General features: G+C 36.8%; 1 protein-coding gene across 1 annotated transcript in view; it reads left to right on the forward strand.

Annotated features, from left to right (window-relative positions):
- Positions 1–250: 250 nt before the first annotated feature.
- The window catches only part of LOC149573039 (double-stranded DNA-binding family protein), a 59403-nt gene continuing 35281 nt past the window's right edge, over positions 251–24372 (forward strand). The window contains exons 1-4 of the mRNA XM_089814209.1: positions 251–471; positions 7663–7728; positions 7860–7909; positions 8122–8186. Of these exons, the coding sequence (XP_089670335.1) occupies positions 469–471; positions 7663–7728; positions 7860–7909; positions 8122–8186 (184 nt within the window). The 5' untranslated portion in view covers positions 251–468. The remainder of the gene's footprint in view (positions 472–7662; positions 7729–7859; positions 7910–8121; positions 8187–24372) is intronic.

Below are 24372 nucleotides of genomic sequence, written 5' to 3' on the forward strand. Positions count from 1 at the left end.
GAAATACAATAAAAATTGCACAATTTTCTTTATCTTATTGCATATCCAATGTATAAAACACTATCTAAACTGCTACTTGTCATATGCAAAAACTATACTTAGACAGGAACTTTGACGCTTTGCGTCCTTGTTTGAGATAACTTTTAACATCATAAAAGTTCTTTTTAATCCCATAACTACATTTTTGGATTCCTAAAAATCCCTCGATTGGACCGTGCCCTAAATAGTAAGAGGGGACTCAATACTCCCCAACAAACTGAAGGGGAGCGAGGAAGCAGAGATAACAAAATAAAATACCGACACCCGAGAATATATGAATAAAGTGAAGAACACGAATAATCGTAACAATCTCAACTTTCGCAGTATCAATTGATATATCGACTTCCATCCATCCACTAAAGGGAAGAGGGGAGGAGAGGACAAGGCAGTTGGGTGAAGGAAGACCCGAGCTATTGGTTGCAGGCAGGCATGGTAATTGCGCGAGCTTTTCTTTTTTCTTTTCTTTTTTTCGCTCAATTTGGGTTGGAAGTGTCGCTGATGCATTTGAGTTTCCAGTTTCAAGTTTTATGGTGGCTTCCAAGTTTATGGAAATTCGGATCCCCTGATCGGATTAGGCAGATTTCTTGTGATTTGATTGTCTAACCCTTCATCACATGCCTGAATTACCCATTCTGCTTGCCACTTTCTATGCTATGAGAGTTGTATATATTGTTGATCCCAATGCCACTCAGGTTTGCAGAAGCCTAAGAATAATCGTGAATCAGGAAATGAATCACGGCTAAATACATCAAAAGTAGACGAAACTCTCTTGTTGGGGACAAATAGATGAAACTATCTAGCTAACTTGTTGGAGAGTTGGGGGGATTCCCCTTGAAACTATGTGCAGTACCTGGGTCATCAAGATTGTTTGGAGCAGTCATCTGTCTGCATTTTCTGTAGATATCTTCCTCAGCAAGCTTTCAAGCTTGTGCGGCCAATAATTCCCAGTCTGCATTTGATATTCAAAGTGACCACCTAAAAATCAGATTCGTGCATTTTTTTGCATGTATATATACTGTAATCTATAGCTCGCTCTATTCGATAGCTTAGCTACTCATCAGTTCTTTGCACATTGACTAGGAAGTCGAAATTAGAGTGGCAATTGCCTATGGTGATATATTTTTTAGTTGCCAGCAGAGCCTAGGTCATGCTTGAATTATGGCCTCAGCTTATGAAACGTCATTTCATTATCTGGAGGATTCGGATGAGAAAATTTAAAAATCATATCCGCTGGTTTCTAGCTTTTGGGTATTGAATAGATTTTTTCCCTCATCTATATAGAGTGTTCAACAATTATGTTTTCTGTCAAAGTATTGCAGGAGAGTTCAAGGCCTAAGATTGATTTGATTCTAATTGTAATGTTTTTATGAATTCATCCAATGAGAAACCCTCTTTTCCAAATATAATTAGTTTTCTCACAGAATTATCGGCTTACAAGTGGCTTGTTAATGATATTTTCTTACGCATGGCACTTGTGTCTACACTTATATTTGCTGGATTGTGACTAAGTATTATATGATTGGTTCTGGTATCACTAGAGTATTCCTTCAAGATAATTTGGTAGGAGCAAGCCGTATGGGTGGTGTTCTCTGCATTTAAGCATTAGAAAATTATTAATTATCAATCTGTACACTTTTGCATGCCCTGTTTCATGGATGAATGAAATGGTAGATCAAGTCTGTCTGATTCTAAGAGGGAATGCCAAAAAAATAATCTTCAATTGAAGTGACTGCTCTTGTACCTGCAGAATACACATCTTCAAAACCTTTTTATCTAGATGATTGAGGATAACTAGAAACTCTTATCAGCAGTTCGCGTAAAATGTCAGTCTATTTTGTAATGGTTTTGAGTAATCTTTCAAGATCCTGATTGGAGATTTAAGCCTTCTGTGGACTAAATCAGTACACTTGTTTAATTATTATTGAATGTTTATTCCTATCTTAATACTTGCTTGCATACATACATCTGACAAGATTTGCATTAAAGGACAACTAAGAACAAAATTTAGTTTCAACTTCTAGAGTGAATGGTCCTGTTTCTTGAATTAATAGTTTTCCTTTACTATTGCTTACATGGGAAGATTTGTCAAGATTTCAACAAAGGAATTAGTAAGATTCCTCAGTTACTGGGTTCTGCTATTTTGCCTGGGTCCTGGTACTGATACGGTTCTGCAACTGGTTCTTCCTGGGCAGTGAACCTGGACACCCAGGAAGTACCCGAGAGTGTTACTTAAGCAAATGTACCAAAATATGTGCATGCATATGAAATAAAGTATGCATTACTTCTAAATTCTCTGTATTAAGCCTTGAAATATTCATAAGCAAAATAAGGAGTACGCAAGACTCTGCATGATGTTTCTGATAAAGAAAATATGAATATTATATGCTAGTTGTATTTTGAATTTTCACCGTGTAATGACATTTTGAGATATGAGTATTTTTATTTTTGCAAATTCTGGATATGATATATAAGGTATTTTCTTTATAATTTTATTGGCAATTGTGGATTTATGAGTATCACTCTTCTTTTAATATTTACAACTTTGATTTTTGAACATGTGCATATAAATCTATAATATATGTGTGTGTGGACAAACCTGAACCTGTACCCAAGGGATCTTTTTTGGCCAACCTGTGTACCATGCCTGAACCGGAACTCAAATCAGCAACTTAGAGTAGGAACAATATTTTGTTCAATTTTAGTATTGTAGTCCTTGAAAATAGGCTTTGCTTTCCATTTTCCGTGGGCTGTAAACAACTCAATTTAATTCTTAGTCTTTGTAGTCCTTGATTATTGACTTTGCCTTCAAGTTTTCACTGCATCATCTTGATGCAAGAGCTGTATTTGTATTTGAAATCTTCATTTATTGTTTCTCATTTGTTAGATGACAAATCTCACTTTCTTAGAGCTGTATGTTATGAGAGGTTGACTCTGAAATATGTAAATAGGCATGAGTTTTTGAGCAAAGACATAATGAGTAATTAATTCATGACTTGAAATCCATTTAATTGTCCATATATGTCAAAATTGCAAGATTGACTTGTGGAGGCAGCTTAAAAATGGGTTCATTTTTCAAACATTGCAACTTGTTTGACTATGCCTACTAAAATGAGCTCCTGTAGGTTGGACTTAGTGTTTTGAGAAAAAACAGAGGAAGCATCTGAACAATGCGCAAATACAAAAGATTAACAAATACTAGAGATAGTACTTGCACTTTGGCATGACAAATTTGTCCTCTTCAATAGTGCGTTAAATTGGCCTTCGGGTTTTACAGAGAAGCTAGTAACTAGTATGGTTGATGAAGGTATGCTCTAATACCACTTGATGAAGGTACGCTCTAATACCACTTGATGAAGGGCCACACCACCCTTACCAACTCATAACCAAGAATGCAACAATATGGAGGCAAGAGAGATAAAATGCTTCACAAGAAATTTTATTATACTTGAAAATCCTTACAACACCCACAAGATGATATCATAGATATGACTTCTTCAAAAAGAAGTTTACAAATTCTTCGACATAAGAGAAATCCCAAATAAGAGTCTTTACACCAAGAGCTTCACCAAGAACTTCTACTTGAAGAGCAACACCTTTAGAGCTTTCACACCTTGAAGTCTTCACACCTTCCAGCTTTCAACCTTGAAGCCTTACCTTCCCAAGCTTCCACACCTTGAAGCTTTCCAAGCTTTCCAAGCTTCACCTTCCACAACTTTCACCTTGAAGCTTCTACTTCCGAACTTTCACACCTTGAAGCTTTTCCTTCCAAAGCTTTCACCTTCCCAAGCTTCTACTAAGAAGAGATCACACCTTCAAGCTTGCACACCTTGAAGCTTCCAAAGCTTTCCTTCCAACTTGACTAGAAATGCTCATATGCATTGCTTAAATAGGCACTTACCATGCATGACTTATCCACAACCTTCCAAAATTTCACAATATCCACAACCTTCTACAATATCCACAACTTTCTAGAATTCCACCTTCAACTAAGCACCACCATGTGGCCCAATTAGAAAATTACATTTCTTTTATGAATCACAACAAATATTAAATGCATGATTTAAGGAACTTTCCACAAGCTTCTAAGATGCCACCTACACACTTCGATAAATGGAATGACAACTATTTTTCTTATTTTTCTATTTATGCAACCTATGCACCTTGAAAATAGAAATTCTTCTTTTCCTCTATTTTCTATTTTCTATTTTTTTTCTTTCTATTTTCATCACTTTCGCTCTCCACAATTTTTGTTTTAAAAATAATTCCTCATGCAAGATGCTCCTGCATCAAATTCCCCAGGTAGCTAGAAAAGTGTGTCCCATACTTTGACGCCAAAAGAAAGCTCTACAACCATCTTCATCTTCACCAAAGGTTTCCACCTCAACAGGGACAAGAAAACCACCATGCAAATCTTCCACATCTGCATTACTCTATCAAACACCAGAATCTCAACCATCCAATTAGCATGCTCACCCCCAAGAATAAATTGCACATAATGCTTCATCAACAAAACTTCATTCACATCAGCAACTAGTGAATCCACACTAGTAGCAACAAACCCCGCATCAACAACAAAAAAACTTCACATCAGCACCAACATGTAGATCTCCATCAATACATGCCAAACCAACAATCTCATTGCTCACAACAAGATGCTCTGCAATACATAACTCACCTTCAACAACAACCGGATCCTCCATGACCAAGTGCTCTGCAACATACAAGTCACCACCAACATCAACTAGATCATCCATGACCAAATGCTCTGCAGTCTCCATGTTAGACTCAACCAATTGATCATGAAAACCAACCTCTGTCCCAACATCAACAAGGTTAGGAATATCTTCAGCAACAACCTCTAGTTGCTCTATAGGTTCTGCATCAAGCTCCACAAACTGATCAGCAAAATCAACCTCTTCCACCTCAACTTTGCAATGCCATCTTCTCTCACAAATCTCTTTAACTCGATTAGCCAAGCTAGCTTCAAGCCGAGTAGACATCTTCAAAAAATTCCTCTCCACTATATCATGGAGTTATGCAATCATCTTAGGGTCCAATCCTCTCGGAGCCATCTTCCAAGATCTTCATAAACCCTCTGCAACAAATCCTTCCCACACTCCTTGTGACAACCTAGAATTGTTTGCAGGTCAGATCGCAACCTGCCACCTTGCACGAACAATCAGGAACCAAATCACAAGTCTAGGACAACGGATCTGCAATCCACAAGCTCTCTATGATCATGCCTCAACAAGTTCAATCTTCCATCTCCACATTCATCGATCAATCTGCATGTCCTCACAAGGACCTGGTGCAACGGCGATCTGTCTACACGCTCAGGAACTCCCGCTCTGATAAACTTCACCCAATCAAGGTCCTGGTACAAACTGCCTCACACTTCGGCGATCTGCTTGTACACTCAGGAACTCCCGCTCTGATACCACTTGATGGAGTACTGCTCTGATACCACTTGATGAAGGTACGCTCTGATACCATTTGATGAAGGGCCACACTACCCTTACCAACTCATAACCAAGAATGCAACAATATGGAGGCAAGAGAGATAAAATGCTTCACAAGAAATTTTATTATACTCGAAAATCCTTACAACACTCACAAGATGATATCATAGATATGACTTCTTCAAAAAGAAGTTTACAAATTCTTCAACATAAGAGAAATCCCAAATAAGAGTCTTTACACCAAGAGCTTCACCAAGAACTTCTACTTGAAGAGCTACACCTTTAGAGCTTTCACACCTTGAAGTCTTCACACCTTCCAGCTTTCAACCTTGAAGCCTTACCTTCCCAAGCTTCCACACCTTGAAGCTTTCCAAGCTTCACCTTCCACAGCTTTCACCTTGAAGCTTCTACTTCCGAACTTTCACACCTTGAAGCTTTTCCTTCCAAAGCTTTCACCTTCCCAAGCTTCTACTAAGAAGAGATCACACCTTCAAGCTTGCACACCTTGAAGCTTCCAAAGCTTTCCTTCCAGCTTGACTACAAATGCTCATATGCATTGCTTAAATAGGCACTTACCACCCCATGCATGACTTATCCATAACCTTCCAGAATTCCACAATATCCACAACCTTCTACAATATCCACAACTTTCTAGAATTCCACCTACAACTAAGCACCACCATGTGGCCCAATTAGAAAATTACATTTCCTTTATGAATCACAACAAATATTAAATGCATGATTTAAGAAACTTTCCACAAGCTTCTAAGATGCCACCTACACATTTCGATAAATGGAATGACAACTATTTTTCTTATTTTTCTATTTATGCCACCTATGCACCTTGAAAATAGAAATTCTTCTTTTCCTCTTTTTTCTATTTTCTATTTTTTTCTTTCTATTTTCATCACTTTCTCTCTCCTCCACAATTTTTTTTCTTTTTCTTTAAAAATAAATAAATTCCCCATGCAAGATGCTCCTGCACCAATGGTTTAAGCAGATAAATATTTTGATTGAAATGAGTATATTGAAATTCCATGTCAACTATTAAATTTTTATAGCTACGTAGATTCTTACCAGTTGTACCAAATTTGAACTTACTGTTCACCGTTCACATATAATGATGAATTTCTGTCTTTCCTCAAAAGTACTGAATGACTTTGGAGTTTATCGATACCATAGTAAACCCTATGGTTCAAGTAGATATACGAGGCAATTTGGCAGGTTGCAGCTTTCTTCCAGTTTCAACTGTTAAGTGACTATAGCTACTCGGATGCATAAATACTGTTACACTGAATATATGCGAAGTCTCCATTGTTACAGATGATTCTTATATGATCATTGTTTACTGCATATCTGACATATAATTAAGACAGTGATCTTAATCTTGGTATATTTTGATTGTGACATTAACATAGAACCTTAACATGGGTGCTGCATGAAATTCTGCATCTATATGTTAAAAAGCTACCATGTGAGCTAAAGACTGGTGTACAAACTCTACCAAATATGGTATCAATGATATGTCTAATTTTTTGAAAGGTCTGAGGTGAAGCACATATATTTCATTATCTCAAACTTCCTAGTGAACACTTATTTTCTTCCGGCTTTCTGGTTGCTGGGATCAGATTGAGTGAACTTAAAAGTAGGTTGGTATCATAGACCTTTACTGCATTACCTTTATTTTACAGTATAGAGATAATTTGTTTCACCTTCTTCTAATCTAAGACATGATTGCATTCATGTAGCAGTTGTTGAAGGGTTTTGGACCTATTGGGATTCTTGAATGTATTTTGCTCATTTTTCCTATCAAGTTGCTTGTGCTAGATGTCACTTTGCTGCTACCGTATCGCACTACTTACCAGGAAGTGTTAGTGTTTCATTCCTGATGGTAGTATGAGCAAAATTCCATGGCAGAGCTGCTTTCCCTATCTGTTAATTAAATGTTTCTGCAGTAATGTCTTTCATGCCCTGAAAAGTTGGATCTATGTAATTGTCCACCTTTGTAGAAACAAGGCTTTAACATGGATTTTCGTGGAGGAAAAGGTTGCCTATTGATCATGTCTTTCAAGATATTATTAAATATGTTATATAGCTTATCTTTCCACTTTATCGTCTTTACAAGCTCACTACATTTTTGACTAGTAATTTATTCCTTAATTAGGCTGATCCAGAGTTGGAAGCAATCAGGCAAAGGAGAATACAGGAGATGATGGCACAGAGAGGCATTGTATGTCTGATCTATGAAATTGCTTCAGAACATACATTCCATTGTTAAGACTTCTAACATAGAATATATTTTATTTGTCATGACTTACATTGTATATATCTTTTCTTTCTCCGACTCTGATTTCCTTTTAGGGCAACTCACAAGGTGCTGAGCAACAACAAGCACAGGAGGAGCAAAACAGGTAAGCTAATCTCACCAGTTTAAGGCTTCAGCTTGAGTCTTCATGTACTAGGATGGATTTGACTTGCTTTTTTCCTCAATTTTGACAATTCATTTATTTGCAAATTTGCATTTTTGTCCTATATAGAATTCCATTGTTACTGATTATTGTGTAGTATTTTTAATTGGTCTCAAAAGTTTTGGTTGCAGGACTGACATCTAATGCATGTCCAGGGAAGCGGAGGAAAAGAGACAATTGTTGTTGAGCCAAATTCTTTCCTCTCAAGCAAGGGAACGGCGTAAGTCCATATGAAATGCATTCTGATTAGGAATTTTGAATTAATGGCTATCTTTAGGTCATTGTGAACGTTTGTGCATCTAAAATACTTGCAGGTGAGCACCTTCATGCATTAAGTTTCTTGTATGACATTAACAATTTAATACTGTTATTTTCTCTCTGTAAACTAAATGTGCATGCCCACTGAATACAAAAATAATATAGTGGTTGGCATTCAAGCTTTTAGACAAGCTATATTAGTCATAATTATAGGGACAAGGTTACCAAAGACATCACCGGTGTGCACACTGCACTCCATGGTCACCTTTTATGAACTTTATTACCGTCCTTACACCAAGTCATATATTCTTAAATTAGATAGGTAAAACAATCTTATTTTGAACATGTTGAATTCCATCAAATTCCCAACCCTCTACAGTCAGAATGCTAGCAAAGCCACCCATAACAAAAACAGCATGGACTATAAAATATCAACATGCCTAGCCCATTCTGGAAGTGCTTACAACTGGTTATAGAAATTCTTAGGATAAAAGATCTTGGCAGCTACTCAAACAAGCATAAGATTAATCTGATTTTTTCATTTTGATTTTGATTCTTGAACTATTAAGGTTTATGCTTTTGGCTTTTTGGGGAGCTCTCCCTCTGAAAATACATTAATGTTGCTTATGGCTGGTTTGCTGTTGACCTCAGGATTACACCTGGTCACAGGAGAAATCATCTATGAAGTAACTTTATTTACTTGACAAACGAGTTCACACATTAAAGAACTAAACAAATATGTTATACCCCTATGACATGATGTTTTTAAAGTATGAATTTCTCAACATTGCTTGTCAGCTTCCACAGTTTCCTGTATCGGTTTGTCAAAGTTTCAATTTTGTCAGATGAAATCTTCTTGCTACTCGTATATTATTGGGTATCTCACCTCATCATTTATCAAGATTCTGAGCTGTGCTTCTAATTTAGAATGTTGATTCTTTCTTCTCTGCTGTTGAGCACAGTCAAATCGTGTTTTGATCCAGGAATTTAGTTTTTAACAGGTGTCAGAAAACTGTATATAAGACCACTTTAGAACTGATTTTATATTGTGAAAAATGCAGATCTAACAAATGAGGATTTTTAATTAAATTGAAGAAACTGAGTAAGACCAGAGGAATAGCTGATTCTAATGGAAGACAGAAAAAAAATTGAAATATTTTTTAAATTACAGTTGAATTATTAAATGATAGCTCCTGGAAACTCTGATCATAACATCATTTTAATACTTATGTCAGACTGCTATGAGTAGCTGAAATCAGTTGTGAAATAACAGTTTCAAACACTCAAATCAAACCTAAAGCTGTTTGCCAATCTACTCAAATGGGCCCTTTACAGATCAAACTGATGTGTGACAAAGTGATTATACTTCTTCTGTAGCAACACATCTCCTATTAATTAAACACATTAAACAAGCTCGGCAGTAATTAATCATTGCTACTTTTACAGATTTTCTTGAAACAATATACTGAATGCCAAGGAAATAGTTTCTGTTTATGGCCACCATTCTTCTATTTTCCATCTTCCCAGTACCACATTTGATGGGTGGCATATTGTTTTACAGCAACATATTGAATTAGAATGGTACCTATAATACAGAACTGTTGCCCTATTTTCTCTCTTCCATTTTGCAGTATAGATACAACTTATAAAGTTATAAGCAATGGTGTATTATTGCAACAACAAATTAAGACAGAATGTCATTTACATTACAAAACAAATAAAAAATAACGATTTCTTAAGCATGTAAAATAATATATCTTTTACTCCTTGTTCAGTCTATCAAAAGCTGTTTTGATGGCATGGATATTATTTTGCACATAGTTCTCTTGCAGCACTTCTGGAATGTCTGCTGTCATGCACACCATGACTGCAGCTTAACATTTGACTTGCATGTGATGACTGTAGCTGTGCACAGTCCTTGACGTGTGCACTGCAGTGTCCTTGTCCAACAGGCTTAACAACTTGTGCAACACAGAGAATTACTTGTCCAATGTAGCTAAGGTTGGTGTCCTATAGTGGGGGATCTATTCCTCAGATATGGGAGGTCTCTTGAAACCAAATTTTTTTGCTGCAGGATGTAATTGGAACCTTTACTGAATAATAGCAGCCTCTACTTTTTAGGACTGCAGATTTGAGCAGGTTAAAAAGATGGTGGCTAGAATTACCTGTATTGCCCCTAATGTGATTATTACTATAATTTGCCCTAAAACCACAATTTTAACCAGAAATAAGAAATGAGATATAGTTAAGAGTATAATTTTACGAATAGAAAAGCCCATTTAACACGATTTAATCCTGGTTTATGTCGCGCAATCATGTTAGTCAACCATTGAAATGTAATCCATGAGAGCAACTATTTTCATAAGGGTTAAGAATCTAATAACATATAAATGCATATATAATCAATAATATGAATAATTATCCAAAGCATATTCCTATAGTAATTATATTAGTAGTTAGATAGAAACTCCACAAAATGTAACATCAACGATAATTATCCATGTATTGTGAGAGCATGGGTGGAAATGGTCTACTTCTTCTCTTAGCCCTCCTTTGAGGCACTCCATCCTTCTTGATCAAGCCTAGGAACACTAATCAACCTCTTGGCCCATGAGGTTTAAGCCATTGGGTGGCATGCTTGATAAAAGTATGAAGATTACCTTTCCTTCACGAAGCCCATGAGCACACATATGCCTCCCATGCACAAGTTGGGTGGCATGCATGATTGTGGTTATGCGGGATCTTCAACTACCATAAACTCAAAAAGTTGATTGACCTTCCTGTTTTGCAACCATTTCTACCCTTAGTCAAAATAGATTAACTATATCAATATATCCATAGGCATTTGTCAAACATGAATACAATTAAGTTTACTTGAAATGCGAAACAATACTCAAATGGGAAAAAATGCAATTACCTACAATTATCTCTCTATAATGTCTGCAATGGATTATTATTTTTATTCATAAATTCATACCCACTTCCGCACATAGATTCACTTATTCTAGGCTGATAATAGCTTTTCAGGTTTCTGCTTTTAATTTAAATTTGAAGAGCACACAGGAAGTAATGAATCAGTATATCAAATTGTTAAACATATTAGTGCAGAAAACCACATAAAATCTTGAAGAGAATAACATGATGAACCAAGCAACAGATTTTTCGTGGAAAGCCCTTTCGGTAAATACTAAACAATCATGGCATACAAGTTTTCCACAAAAAATGGGCACCAACCCAGATTACAAAAGTGAGCACCAATTGACAGAGAGCACCAACTCCTATCAGCTGAGGCACCAACCTCAGTTTAAGCACCAACTAGAATTAGAACACTCAGAAAATGCCTTCGAGAAAATACTCACAAATATAGCTACTTCAAATATAGACTCCTTCACCATGAACAACTCAATAACCAAACTTTTTCATCATGCACAGCTTTAACAGTAATAGACTTCTTCCTTAATTCTATCCCTTCGATCCTCAAACGTTAACCCCCTTTATCTATTTAATTCTGTAACAAGTTATTGTCTGAACTCTGAACCAATACTACATATTTTCTACCAAAATTTGAGCTCAGTAACATGTCCACATAAACCAAATTCAACACCACAAACATCATCCTCAAACCACACCAAAAAGCGTCAACCTTATCCATGTATCAACTCTTTGAAAATACCATTGCATCGACTCCTCCAAAAACCAGGCACAACTCTTACATGCAAACCCGACTTTCAACTCAAAGACTTGTTTTCTCCAATCTGAAGTTGGGGGTATTCACTTTAGTATCTCATGTTTTTCTTCTACAATTTGTATTCACCCATTCAACATCCAATAAATTAAACGCTGTATTTCCAAATGTAGACTCAATGACCTGCTAAATAACAAGCTGGACTTTTCTTTTAGATACACATGATCAAAAAAGCTTTACCCAATCTATCGATTGATCATCAAAGTACACTATAAATCAGGCATTGACACCGTCTAATAAGGATGGCAGAAGAAAACCTTTTTACCATGTCTGCATTAACTTTTTAATGAAATCAATTTCATGACTTGCGTTGTTTTATTCAAGATATGCATGACTTGTTTTTAATGCACTGAATAATGCCACAGTATTTCTGACTATGTGACGCTTCCTTCCATGTAGGCAACAGAAATATCATTCACAAAAATCTTCACATTATATCATTCTATCATGTTTTCAATCTGAAGCTGCATTTTTCAGTTGCTCGCGTCTCTTCCAGCTGTTCTCATCATGCAATTTATGTTTGTATCCACATCGAAATAAAGACATTCACACAGCCTTGAAATGTAACACATACAATATACATATTCCTTTTAAAGTCTCTGTCATCATTTTCACAAAACATAGTTCAGCATCTGAAGCTGTCACCAAGAATAGATTAGATAATAAATGAATTCGATAATAAGAAAAGCCCAACCATAAGTTCTGAGGTTGTCCAAACACACGGAGTATGTACATTTAATCTGTTGAAGATAATAGCTGCGATAGAGATCATTATCTCTGGAAATATGAACTTTAGTACCGTTATTGTTACGTTCAGCTGAAAAGAACACTTATATTTAAATTGTAATATTGAATGTAATGACATGTGTCATTCACATGCATTGAGGCATGAATATTCGAAGAGTTATTATTAATTATAGGAGTTATAGGAATCTCAAGAGACCTTTTGGTTATCATGTGAAGAGTCTCTCCTATTGTTATATATTTGCATCATGCAAAGGATATTTTACACTTGAACATTTCATTATCAATAAAGATATTTTTGTGTTGTGTGGCTGGGTTTTTCGCTTCATTCTCGAAGGGTTTTCCCAGGATATTTTTGGTGCTCTCTATTTTAGTTTTTGTCTCTTTCTTATGTCTGGTTATTTTCTTGGATTTCTGGGCTCTAGTTTCAACATGGTATCAGAGCCTAGTTGGATAATCACAATTAAAGAAGAGTTTTTTTTTCTGATTTTTAGTGTATGTAATATCTCTAAGGGCTATATATATATATTTAAAATTTTGTGTGGATATGAGATGTTTCTTCATCTTTCTCTGTGACCCTCGATGTAGTTCAGTTTTTAGAAGTGATTTTGGATTGAAAGCTAAGCTATTCCTGATTATTACATGCTTTGACTGTAATCTTTTATCAAAAGTGCTGGTCTTAGATGATGTGTTCATTTATTTGCAGAGTGTTATTTTTTATCAAATGAGTTGTCATTTTTGGCCATAGGCCTGACAATTTTTTTTACTTACATAAGATTTAGTTTCTGCCCTCCTTCGATTTCCATCTAGTGTGATTTTTCATAGTGTTTTCTTTTAAAATTCATCAAAGTCATGGGAGTCTAAGCGTTTAAATTTTTGATTATTCTTTGTCTGGTTAAATTTCTCTTTGTGTAATCGTCATTGCTTCTCTCCCTTTTCATGAGTTATTGTGGCTTTTTTATTTTTGGCGACGCCAGTTGTCTCTTCTTCTCTAACCATTCATATCTTTATGGTCTGTCGGTTATTAGAGAATCAGTTATGATTGCATTTTAATTAATATTGGAGGAGAGGTCAATAAAGTTTTCTTTATCGAACATTCAAATCAAGCATAACGAGAGATTCTGATATGCATGCACACAGATGCATTGCCCATTGCCAGTGTTTGTACCAGCAGAAAATTGGGTCGCTATTTTGGCAGTGAGTCGATTGGGAGCAGTCTAGTGCGGGACTCAATCTCAGCCAACAGTCTCTAGTTCGAACCGGGGATATTTTGTTGGTTAGCTTGATCTGCAGAGGATAAATTCTGGGAGCTAAGGTTAATTATTGGACAAAATTCCAGAGTTCAATAGCCACGGACATTTTAGTGGATTCAGTAGAGGAGCTCCAAATGTTATATTTATGCAATGAGCAGGGAAAATAATGAAATGAGTCTTGCTGCTTAAGGATAAGGCTGGGTTCTCACACCATTCATCTTCTTTCAACACCAGAACAGTCGGGAAAATGCTCGAGTAGTAGGGTAGAATGAGTCATGGTCTTCATCACATTCAACACTATTGTCCCATGCCCATAAATTAATATCTGGAGAAAAATGAATTCCTGAGATCATATTCACGTCATGAGTCCATTTCGGAAGCTTGATTTGGGAATGTCAACCAATTGTATGCGACAATATCCAATGATCAGAAAAACGTCTTCTCTCGACAAAGAAGTCTTTGATAATGAGAAGACTGGAATCTGGAAAAAAAACGCGTATTGTTGTTGAGTTGCAAGGGTATTTTTAACGACAACGTGTCTGCTAGGAGGCAATCACAGGAAAGCATTTATGGTGGATAATGAACGTGTATCAAGAAAGGTGTTACAACTACGAGTTGCATCAAGAGATTAGAGAATCAAGGTGGATCAATTGCCCAACTCTTCAGCCCTGGTGACCATCATCACAAAAGGTTTAACTTTGTTATGAGCAAACTTGGGTTCACGATCGGGGTTCTAGTTATAAGTTCTTAGCTATAAAGCCTCCAGGTGCTTTTGAGCAATTCGTTAAGCTAAGTATTTACTTATCCTTATTCTAATTTTAAGGAGGCTGCATGCATTATTTAATTGGAAGTATTCCCTTTGGATACTAATCGACTAAGAGCCTATGTGTAACTATTGCATACATTATTTCTAGCGATAGTTATCATGTATTCTGAGTTATACATAAATGGATGATGGTTTTAATAATATCTCTTTGTTGCAGGAAGCAACAAGATGATTTATATCTGTGTTCAGAGGAAGTTCATGATTCAGAGGGAGATGTTCATCCTTAAAGGGAGGATACATCATCTAATTGAATATGATGATCAAATCTATTTCTATTAAGAGGGATTGCTTATGGAATCCCCTTCATTTGCTTGTGGTATTTATAAAATTTGAGACTTAAATGGAATAAAGTCCTAGTCTTTTATTTTTTATTCTTGTGTGAATAAATGAGATTGTAATATCAACTATGATAACTCTTTCACTATGTGATAGTGAACATCATGTTGAGAGAGTCCATGATGTCATCACGTTGAGAGTTTCTGTGATGGGAGTTGGATGTCATGTTGAGAGATTCCATGACAGTTCACGTTGAGAGAGTCCTTGAACAAAAGCTTAGCTGCGAGTCTTGCAAATCTTTCATGTTGAGTGATTTCATGAATATGATCGATTATTACAGGTTTTCATATTGAGTGATTCCATGAATATGATCGATTGTTACAGGTTTTCATGTTGAGTGATTTAATGAATATGATCGATTGTTACAAGTTTTCATGTTGAGTGATTCCATGAATATGATTGATTATTTCATGTTTTCATAGGATATATGGGATGAGAATCAATTATTAACATTTTGGTTGCAGTGTTGTGTGATTGTTCAGCTAAAGATCTCTCTCTCGCTAAGAGGGAGTGTTGAAGATGGTAGCTGTGATAGAGATCTTTATCTCTGGAAATATGAACGTTATTACCGTTATTGTTACGTTTAGCTGAAAAGAACACTTATATTTAAATTGTAATATTGAATGTAATGACATGTGTCATTCACATGCATTGAGGCATGAATATTCGAAGAGTTATTATTAATTATAGGAGTTATAGAAATCTCAAGAGACCTTTTGGTTATCATGTGAAGAGTCTCTCCTATTGTTATATATTTGCATCATGCAAAGGATATTGTACACTTGAACATTTCATTATCAATAAAGATATATTTGTGTTGTGTGGCTGGGTTTTTCGCTTCATTCTTGAAGGGTTTTCCCACGATATTTCTAGTGCTTTCTATTTTAGTTTTTGTCTCTTTCTTATGTCTGGTTATTCTCTTGGATTTCTGGGCTCTAGTTTCAACATGGTATCAGAGCTTAGTTGGATAATCACAATTAAAGAAGAGTTTTTTTTTCTGATTTTTAGTGTATGTAATATCTCTAAGGGATATATATATATATTTTTGTGTGGATATGAGATGTTTCTTCATCTTTCTCTGTGACCCTCGATGTAGTTCAGTGCATGAGATTGCAGAAATATATCAAGATTTTTGTATATTTCTTCATTTAAGCAATTGTGCAATGTTTTCTTCTTTCTTCAAGCATATTTTTAATCATGAGCCTTTGGTTTCAATCCTTTGGTCACAGTTATGTAGCGCCTCAAAGATGATAAGATCAAATATCTTTCTTAATTGATCATATGAATTTCTTCATCGGTGTAACCAGTTTTTAGAAGTGATTTTGGATTGAAAGCTAAGCTATTCCTGATTATTACATGCTTTGACTGTAATCTTTTATCAAAAGTGCTGGTCTTAGATGATGTGTTCATTTATTTGCAGAGTGTTATTTTTTATCAAATGAGTTGTCATTTTTGGCCATAGGCCTGACAATTTTTTTTACTTACATAAGATTTAGTTTCTACCCTCCTTCGATTTCCATCTAGTGTGATTTTTCATAGTGTTTTCTTTTAAAATTCATCAAAGTCATGGGAGTCTAAGCGTTTAAATTTCTGATTATTCTTTGTCTGGTTAAATTTCTCTTTGTGTAATCGTCATTGCTTCTCTCCCTTTTCATGAGTTATTGTGGCTTTTTTATTTTTGGCGACGCCAGTTGTCTCTTCTTCTCTAACCATTCATATCTTTATGGTCTGTCGGTTATTAGAGAATCAGTTATGATTGCATTTTAATTAATATTGGAGGAGAGGTCAATAAAGTTTTCTTTATTGAACATTCAAATCAAGCGTAACGAGAGATTCTGATATGCATGCACACAGATGCATTGCCCATTGCCAGTGTTTGTACCAGCAGAAAATTGGGTCGCTATTTTGGCAATGAGTCGATTGGGAGCAGTCTAGTGCGGGACTCAATCTCAGCCAACAGTCTCTAGTTCGAACTGCGGATATTTCGTTGGTTAGCTTGATTTGCAGAGGATAAATTCTGGGAGCTAAGGTTAATTATTGGACAAAATTCCAGAGTTCAATAGCCACGGACATTTTAGTGGATTCAGTAGAGGAGCTCCAAATGTTATATTTATGCAACGAGCAAGGAAAATAATGAAATGAGTCTTGCTGCTTAAGGATAAGGCTGGGTTCTCACACCATTCATCTTCTTTCAACACCAGAACAGTCGGGAAAATGCTCGAGCAGTAGGGTAGAATGAGTCATGATCTTCATCACATTCAACACTATTGTCCCATGCCCATAAATTAATATCTGGAGAAAAATGAATTCCCGAGATCATATTCACGTCATGAGTCCATTCCGGAAGCTTGATTTGGGAATGTCAACCAATTGTATGCGACAATATCCAATGATCAGAAAAACGTCTTCTCTCGACAAAGAAGTCTTTGATAATGAGAAGATTGGAATCTGGAAAAAAAACGCGTATTGTTGTTGGGTTGCAAGGGTATTTTTAACAACAACGTGTCTACTAGGAGGCAATCACAGGAAAGCATTTATGGTGGATAATGAACGTGTATCAAGAAAGGCGTTACAACTACGAGTTGCATCAAGAGATTAGAGAATTAAGGTGGATCAATTGCCCAACTCTTCAGCCCTGGTGACCATCATCACAAAAGGTTTAACTTTGTTATGAGCAAACTTGGGCTCACGATCGGGGTTCTAGTTATAAGTTCTTAGCTATAAAGCCTCCAGGTGCTTTTGAGCAATTCTTTAAGCTAAGTATTTACTTATCCTTATTCTAATTTTAAGGAGGCTGCATGCATTATTTAATTGGAAGTATTCCCTTTGGATACTAATCGACTAAGAGCCTATTTGTAACTATTGTATACGTTATTTCTAGCGATAGTTATCATGTATTCTGAGTTATACATAAATGGATGATGGTTTTAATAATATCTCTTTGTTGCAGGAAGCAACAAGATGATTTATATCTGTGTTCAGAGGAAGTTCATGATTCAGAGGGAGATGTTCATCCTTAAAGGGAGGATACATCATCTAATTGAATATGATGATCAAATCTATTTCTATTAAGAGGGATTGCTTATGGAATCCCCTTCATTTGCTTGTGGTATTTATAAAATTTGAGACTTAAATGGAATAAAGTCCTAGTCTTTTATTTTTTATTCTTGTGTGAATAAATGAGATTGTAAGATTAGCTATGATAACTCTTTCACTATGCGATAGTGAACATCATGTTGAGAGAGTCCATGATGTCATCACGTTGAGAGTTTCCGTGATGGGAGTTGGATGTCATGTTGAGAGATTCCATGACAATTCACGTTGAGAGAGTCTGTGAACAAAGGCTTAGCTGTGAGTCTTGCAAATCTTGCATGTTAAGTGATTTCATGAATATGATCGATTATTACAGGTTTTCATGTTGAGTGATTCCATGAATATGATCAATTGTTACAGGTTTTCATGTTGAGTGATTTCATGAATATGATCGATTGTTACAGGTTTTCATGTTGAGTGATTCCATGAATATGATTGATTATTTCATGTTTTCATAGGATATATGGGATGAGAATCAATCATTAACATTTTGGTTGTAGTCTTGTGTGATTGTTCAGCTAAAGATCTCTCTCTCGCTAAGAGGGAGTGTTGAAGATCTTAGCTGCGATAGAGATCTTTATCTCTGGAAATATGAACGTTATTACCGTTATTGTTACGTTTAGCTGAAAAGAACACTTATATTTAAATTGTAATATTGAATGTAATGACATGTGTCATTCACATGCATTGAGGCATGAATATTCGAAGAGTTATTATTAATTATAGGAGTTATAGGAATCTCAAGAGACCTTTGGTTATCATGTGAAGAGTCTCTCCTATTGTTATATATTTGCATCATGCAAAGGATATTGTACACTTGAACATTTCATTATCAATAAAGATATTTTTGTGTTGTGTGGCTGAGTTTTTCGCTTCATTCTCGAAGGGTTTTCCCAGGATATTTCTAGTGCTCTCTATTTTAGTTTTTGTCTCTTTCTTATGTCTGGTTATTTTCTTGGATTTCTGGGCTCTAGTTTCAACATAATCAAGCCACCATTCACCAAGATTGACACAACCCCTAAACAAAGAAATTGACTATTCAAATATTCCAATGCTGACAAGGCTTATAGTTTGGCTTGGCAAGGAAGTGGACAAGCAAGTAGTTCACAAGCATCTGAAGTAGACTTATAACGAGCTTAAGGAAACACCCACACAGTCCAATTAGACAACCAAGCAGTTCAAGCAACTCAAGCATTTTAAAAAGACAACCAGGCAGCTTACAACAATTCTTTATTGCTTAGAATAAACCTCTGAAATCAATACAACCTTGATCATCAACCTTTGACATCATTGCCAACATATCCAGCAATCTCCCCCATTGTCATTGATGGCAATTGCATTTGAAGCCAAATTGATACAAAGAACAACTCTGAAATAAACTGAAATAGACTTACTCTGAAATAGAGCTACTCCCCTTGATTCATTTCTCTCCCTTTGACATCAATGTCTGAAACCAACCTGCATAATTGAAATGGGCTGAAAAAGGTACTAATGAAAGCTCGCCTCAAGTCCAAACAACAAATCAACAATGGTGTGAATCACTCCCAACTTCTTCCTTGAGAATTCAAACATTTCCTTTGGTAGAGGCTTAGTAAACAAATCTGCAAATCGCTCTTTAGTAACTACGTGTTCCAACTGGTTGATTACTAACTCACTCTCTTAGAATATGTTTAGTCCTCGAGTGCATAACAAGATTTATAGAAATATTAATTGTAATAGTGTTGTCACAAAAGATAGATATAGGATGGTCATACTCCACCTTAATGTCCTTCAATGTTTGCTTCTTCCATAGAACTTGTGTGCAACAAGACATTGTTGCAATATACTCTACAGATAATGAAGTAGAAGTCGGCTTTTTGTTCAATCAAGATATCAAATAGCCACCTGTTAAAATGCATCTCTAGTCATGCTCTTTCTATCATCAATTGAACCACCCTAGTTTGCATCTGTATGGTTGTGAGCATGAATATTACGAGGTAATTGGTAAAATACTTGTTTGCTATTAACAGAGAACGAAAGGTCAATATATACAAAAGAATGAGACAATGTTACCTTAGGAAACGATCGTAAAGAATAGAAACATTCTATTTTAGAGAAAGCAAAAAACAAAAGCAAACTAAAGCTTAAGATATTTACAATAGATAACTATTAAGTTTTAACTAATAATAGATGACTTATCTATTATTGTAATACCCTCCTTTAATGGTTAATCTATCTAACACACCAAGCTGTCCTCTGAATTTGACAAATTTATCAGGACCAAGAGGCTTGGTGAGAATATTTGCAGTTTGATCTATGGTAGGAACATACTGCAAATCTATAGTCCTGTCTTCAACCAGCTGTCATACGTAATGACAGTGAACATCCACATGCTTGGTTCGTTCATGGAAGATTGGATTCCGTGCTAACTTGATAACGCTTTCGTTATCAACAAACAAAGTAGTCGGTTCTATTGATGACATCTGCATATCGCCAAGCATCCGACAAAGCCAAACAACTTCACATCTTGCCTTAACAGTCCCTCTGTATTCAACCTCTATAGAAGAGAGAGAAACTGCCTGCTGCTTCTTGCTAGTCCATGTGATTGCACCGGATCCCAAAATGAACACATACTCAGATGTTGACTTTTTATCATCAACAAAACCTGCCCAATATGAATTTGTGAACCGACTGAGTTTAGGATTGGAACTTCGAGAGTACAAAAGTCCATAATTTGAAGTGCCCTTCACATAACAAAGCACACGCTTTGCTGCCATCCAATGATCAGCCTTGAGAGCTGTCATAAAGCGTGACATATAGTTGATTGCGAAATTGATATTAGGCCTAGTAGCAGAGAGGTAAATGAAGCTGCCTACTAGTTGCCTATATGTAGTATCATCAACGGAAGGAGAATCTGACTTTGCAGATAACTTGAGACCTTTCGTAGATGTAGGTTTGCAATCTTGCATTCGGAGTTTGTCTAATAGGGCCCTGACATATTTGGACTGAGAGATGAATATACCAGAAGGTTGTTGCCAGACTTCAACACCTAGGCAATAATGCATGAGCCCAAGGTCAGTCATATCAAAAGATTGGTATAAATTCTATTTGATTCCTTGAATCAAAGATGCCAAACTGCCATTGATGATCAAATCATCCACATAAATAACCAGAAGGATGATGTCACTGTCAATAGTCTTGATGTACAGATTTGAGTCTGAAGAACTCTTCTTGAAGCCTTGATCATTGCGGTATTTATCAATCTTGATTTACCATGCCCGAGGGGCCTGCTTCAAGCCATAGAGAGCTTTTACCAATCAGAGAACTGGATGGTCTTTACCAACAACTTTGAAACAAGGAGGCTGTGTCATGTAGACCTCTTCATGAAGATCACCATTCAGGAAAGCACACTTTATGTCCATTTTGATGGACCTTCTAGCCAAACTATGCTGCCATGGCTAGGACTAATCTAATGGTGCTCATCTTTGTAGTAGGAGCAAAGGTCTCCTCAAAAACAATGCCCTGATGTTGAGAAAAGCCCTTCGCCACTAAATGAGCTTTATACTTGTCCAAAGTACCATCTGATTTGTATTTGATTTTGTAGACCCATTTGCAGCCAACGAGTTTCTTCCCTGGTGGAAGATTAGAAAGGACCCAGGTGTTCTTATTCAATAGGCTCTGGTGTTCAGATGTTATGGTCTGTTCCCATTCTAGAATTCCTTTAGCCTCGGAATATGTTTGAGGTTCATACACATTGTGAATGTTGGCCATAAGAGCAAAGTTAACAGAATTTGTAGCTTTGCTTTTTTTTCGAGCAGTTCTCCCATCAATGAGCTCATCATCACAAAGATCAGCAAGTGTCTTAGCCCACCACTTAGGCTTGATAGAAGATTGACCAACACTAGTACTAGGAGATGCTTGATCAGTAGGATCCTCATCAGAAGAAGCTGGATCAAACTCAGGTGAAGCATCTACAAAGCGAGGTGATCCTATAGGAGAAGCTAGAGGTGTCTGTACAGGTATCATTGGAATAACTGGTGCTACAGGAGCTATTGAAGCCCTCCCATCAGATGGACCTAATGGAAGCCGAACTCCCAAATCATAAGCCAACATAGTCTGGTTTGCTGGATCTGGAACAGGAGAAATAGGCATGAATGGTCCTTGCTGCTCATCAGAGACTACATCGCGACTGTAGATGAGACGAGATGCCTCAACATCAATCAGGCGGTAGGCTTTGTAAAGACTGCTATATCCAACAAGCATCAATTTTTGACTCTTGGCATCCAACTTGGTGCATGAAGCATTAGGGATTTAAACAAAAGCAAGAGAGCCAAAAACCTTTAGGTGACTGATTCTAGGCTTGCGACCTGACCAGGCGTCTTTTAGAGTTTTACCTTTGACCACTATTGTCGCTGATTGGTTCAACAGATAAACTGCAATGCTAATTGCCTCTGCCCCAAACTGCTTCGGAACATGTCTGTGTTCGAGCATGGAACGAGCCATCTCAGTGATTGTCTTGTTCCGACGTTCAACTACATTGTTCTATTGTGGCTTGTGGGGTGTGGTTAACTGACATTTGATGCCACGTGTATCCAAGATGCTGGAGAAAGCATTAAAACAAAATCCCCCCCCATTGGCCGATCTAAGAGTAATAATAGATTTCCTAGACTCATTTACAACTAAGGGTTTAAACTTTTGAAGTATAGGAAATGCATCTGATTTCTTTTTAAGAAAATACACTCACATTTTTCTACTAAAATCATCAACAAACAACAGAAATACTTGGACCCAAGAATAGAAGGAGTGGCCATAGGGCCGTAGATATCGACATGAATAAGCTGAAGTACCTGAGAAGCTCGCCAAGAATCGCCACTAGTGAAAGGTGTGTGATGTTGCTTCCTAGCCTGGCATGCATCACAAACTCCAAGGTGTTGAGTCTGAATCTCTGGCAAGCCAAGAACAAGCTCATCTCAAGCAAGCTGTGAGAGATAATGCACATTTAAGTGCCCATATCACTGATGCCAAAGTGTGTTGACAAAAGATCGTCGAGCAGCCATAAGTCCTGAGAATCACCAAAATCAGAAAGTCTGAAAAGACCATGATCCTCAAGACCCATTGCAACAGTAGACTTAGTCGCCCGATCAGTGATGGTGCATTGATGTGAACTGAAGGTGACTGCCAAGTGTGGAGAATGTCATAGTAGCTGACTGACTGAGAGTAGATTTAGTTCCATCTCGGGAACGTAGTACACATCAAGGAATATGAGATTCCTCCCAATAGACTGAATCTGAATGTTGCCTTTGCCGAAAATCGTGTATTCTTCTCTACCACCAAAAATAATAGAGTCTGAATAAGGCTGGTAATCAGTAAACCAGTCTCTACGGTGAGTGAAATGTTGAGGGCCACCTGAATCAATGTACGAGGCAAATGACTTCACATGATCTGCAGGTCTTTTAGCCATGAAGGCATAAAAGGCAGATTCTGCTTACTCAGTGTGCTTTGCACTGTTCGCTTTGGGTTGCAAACCTGATTGTTTAGACTGTGTAGCTAAGCGTTTCCGACATTCAACCTTCATGTGACCAAACTTGTGGTAGTAGTTGCATTGAATGTTCTTTCTGGAACCGTCTGATGCTGGAGCAGAAGACTTCTATTGAGATGGTTGCTGAAACTCGCCCTTATCTTTCTGAAAGGATTTCGCAGCAAAGGCTTGCTTGGTAGAGGTGGAACTGGAGCTACTATCGAATTGTTGTTTCCACCAATCTTGCTGAAGCAAGTGTGCAGAGATCAGTGAACTTCAGATCAACACCAGTAGATGTGATGTTGAGAGTCTCGGTAAAATGCTCATAGGATTTTGGTAAACTTTGAAGAGTGATAACCACAATATTCTCTTCCTCCATCTTGCGACCAATGGTGAGTAACTGATCACGGATTTCCTGAATCCGATTCAGGTGTGCTTGGAGCGAGGTGTGCTCATCCATGACAATAGAAAACAGAGTGTTTTTCAAAAAGAAGGCTTTGCTTTTGTCAGAAGTCTCATGAAGACCTTTGAGATGCGTCTAGATTTCGACAGTTGTCTTGCTGGATGGAATTTGAGAAAGTTGATCATTAGCCACGGATAATTTGAGAAGAATCATTGCCTCTTGATTATTCAGATCCCATGTATCTTGATCAG

Source organism: Cupressus sempervirens, chromosome 2 (genome assembly GCF_028749045.1).
Source record: "Cupressus sempervirens isolate cs-2001-9-10 chromosome 2, ASM2874904v1, whole genome shotgun sequence".
NCBI lineage: Eukaryota > Viridiplantae > Streptophyta > Pinopsida > Cupressales > Cupressaceae > Cupressus > Cupressus sempervirens.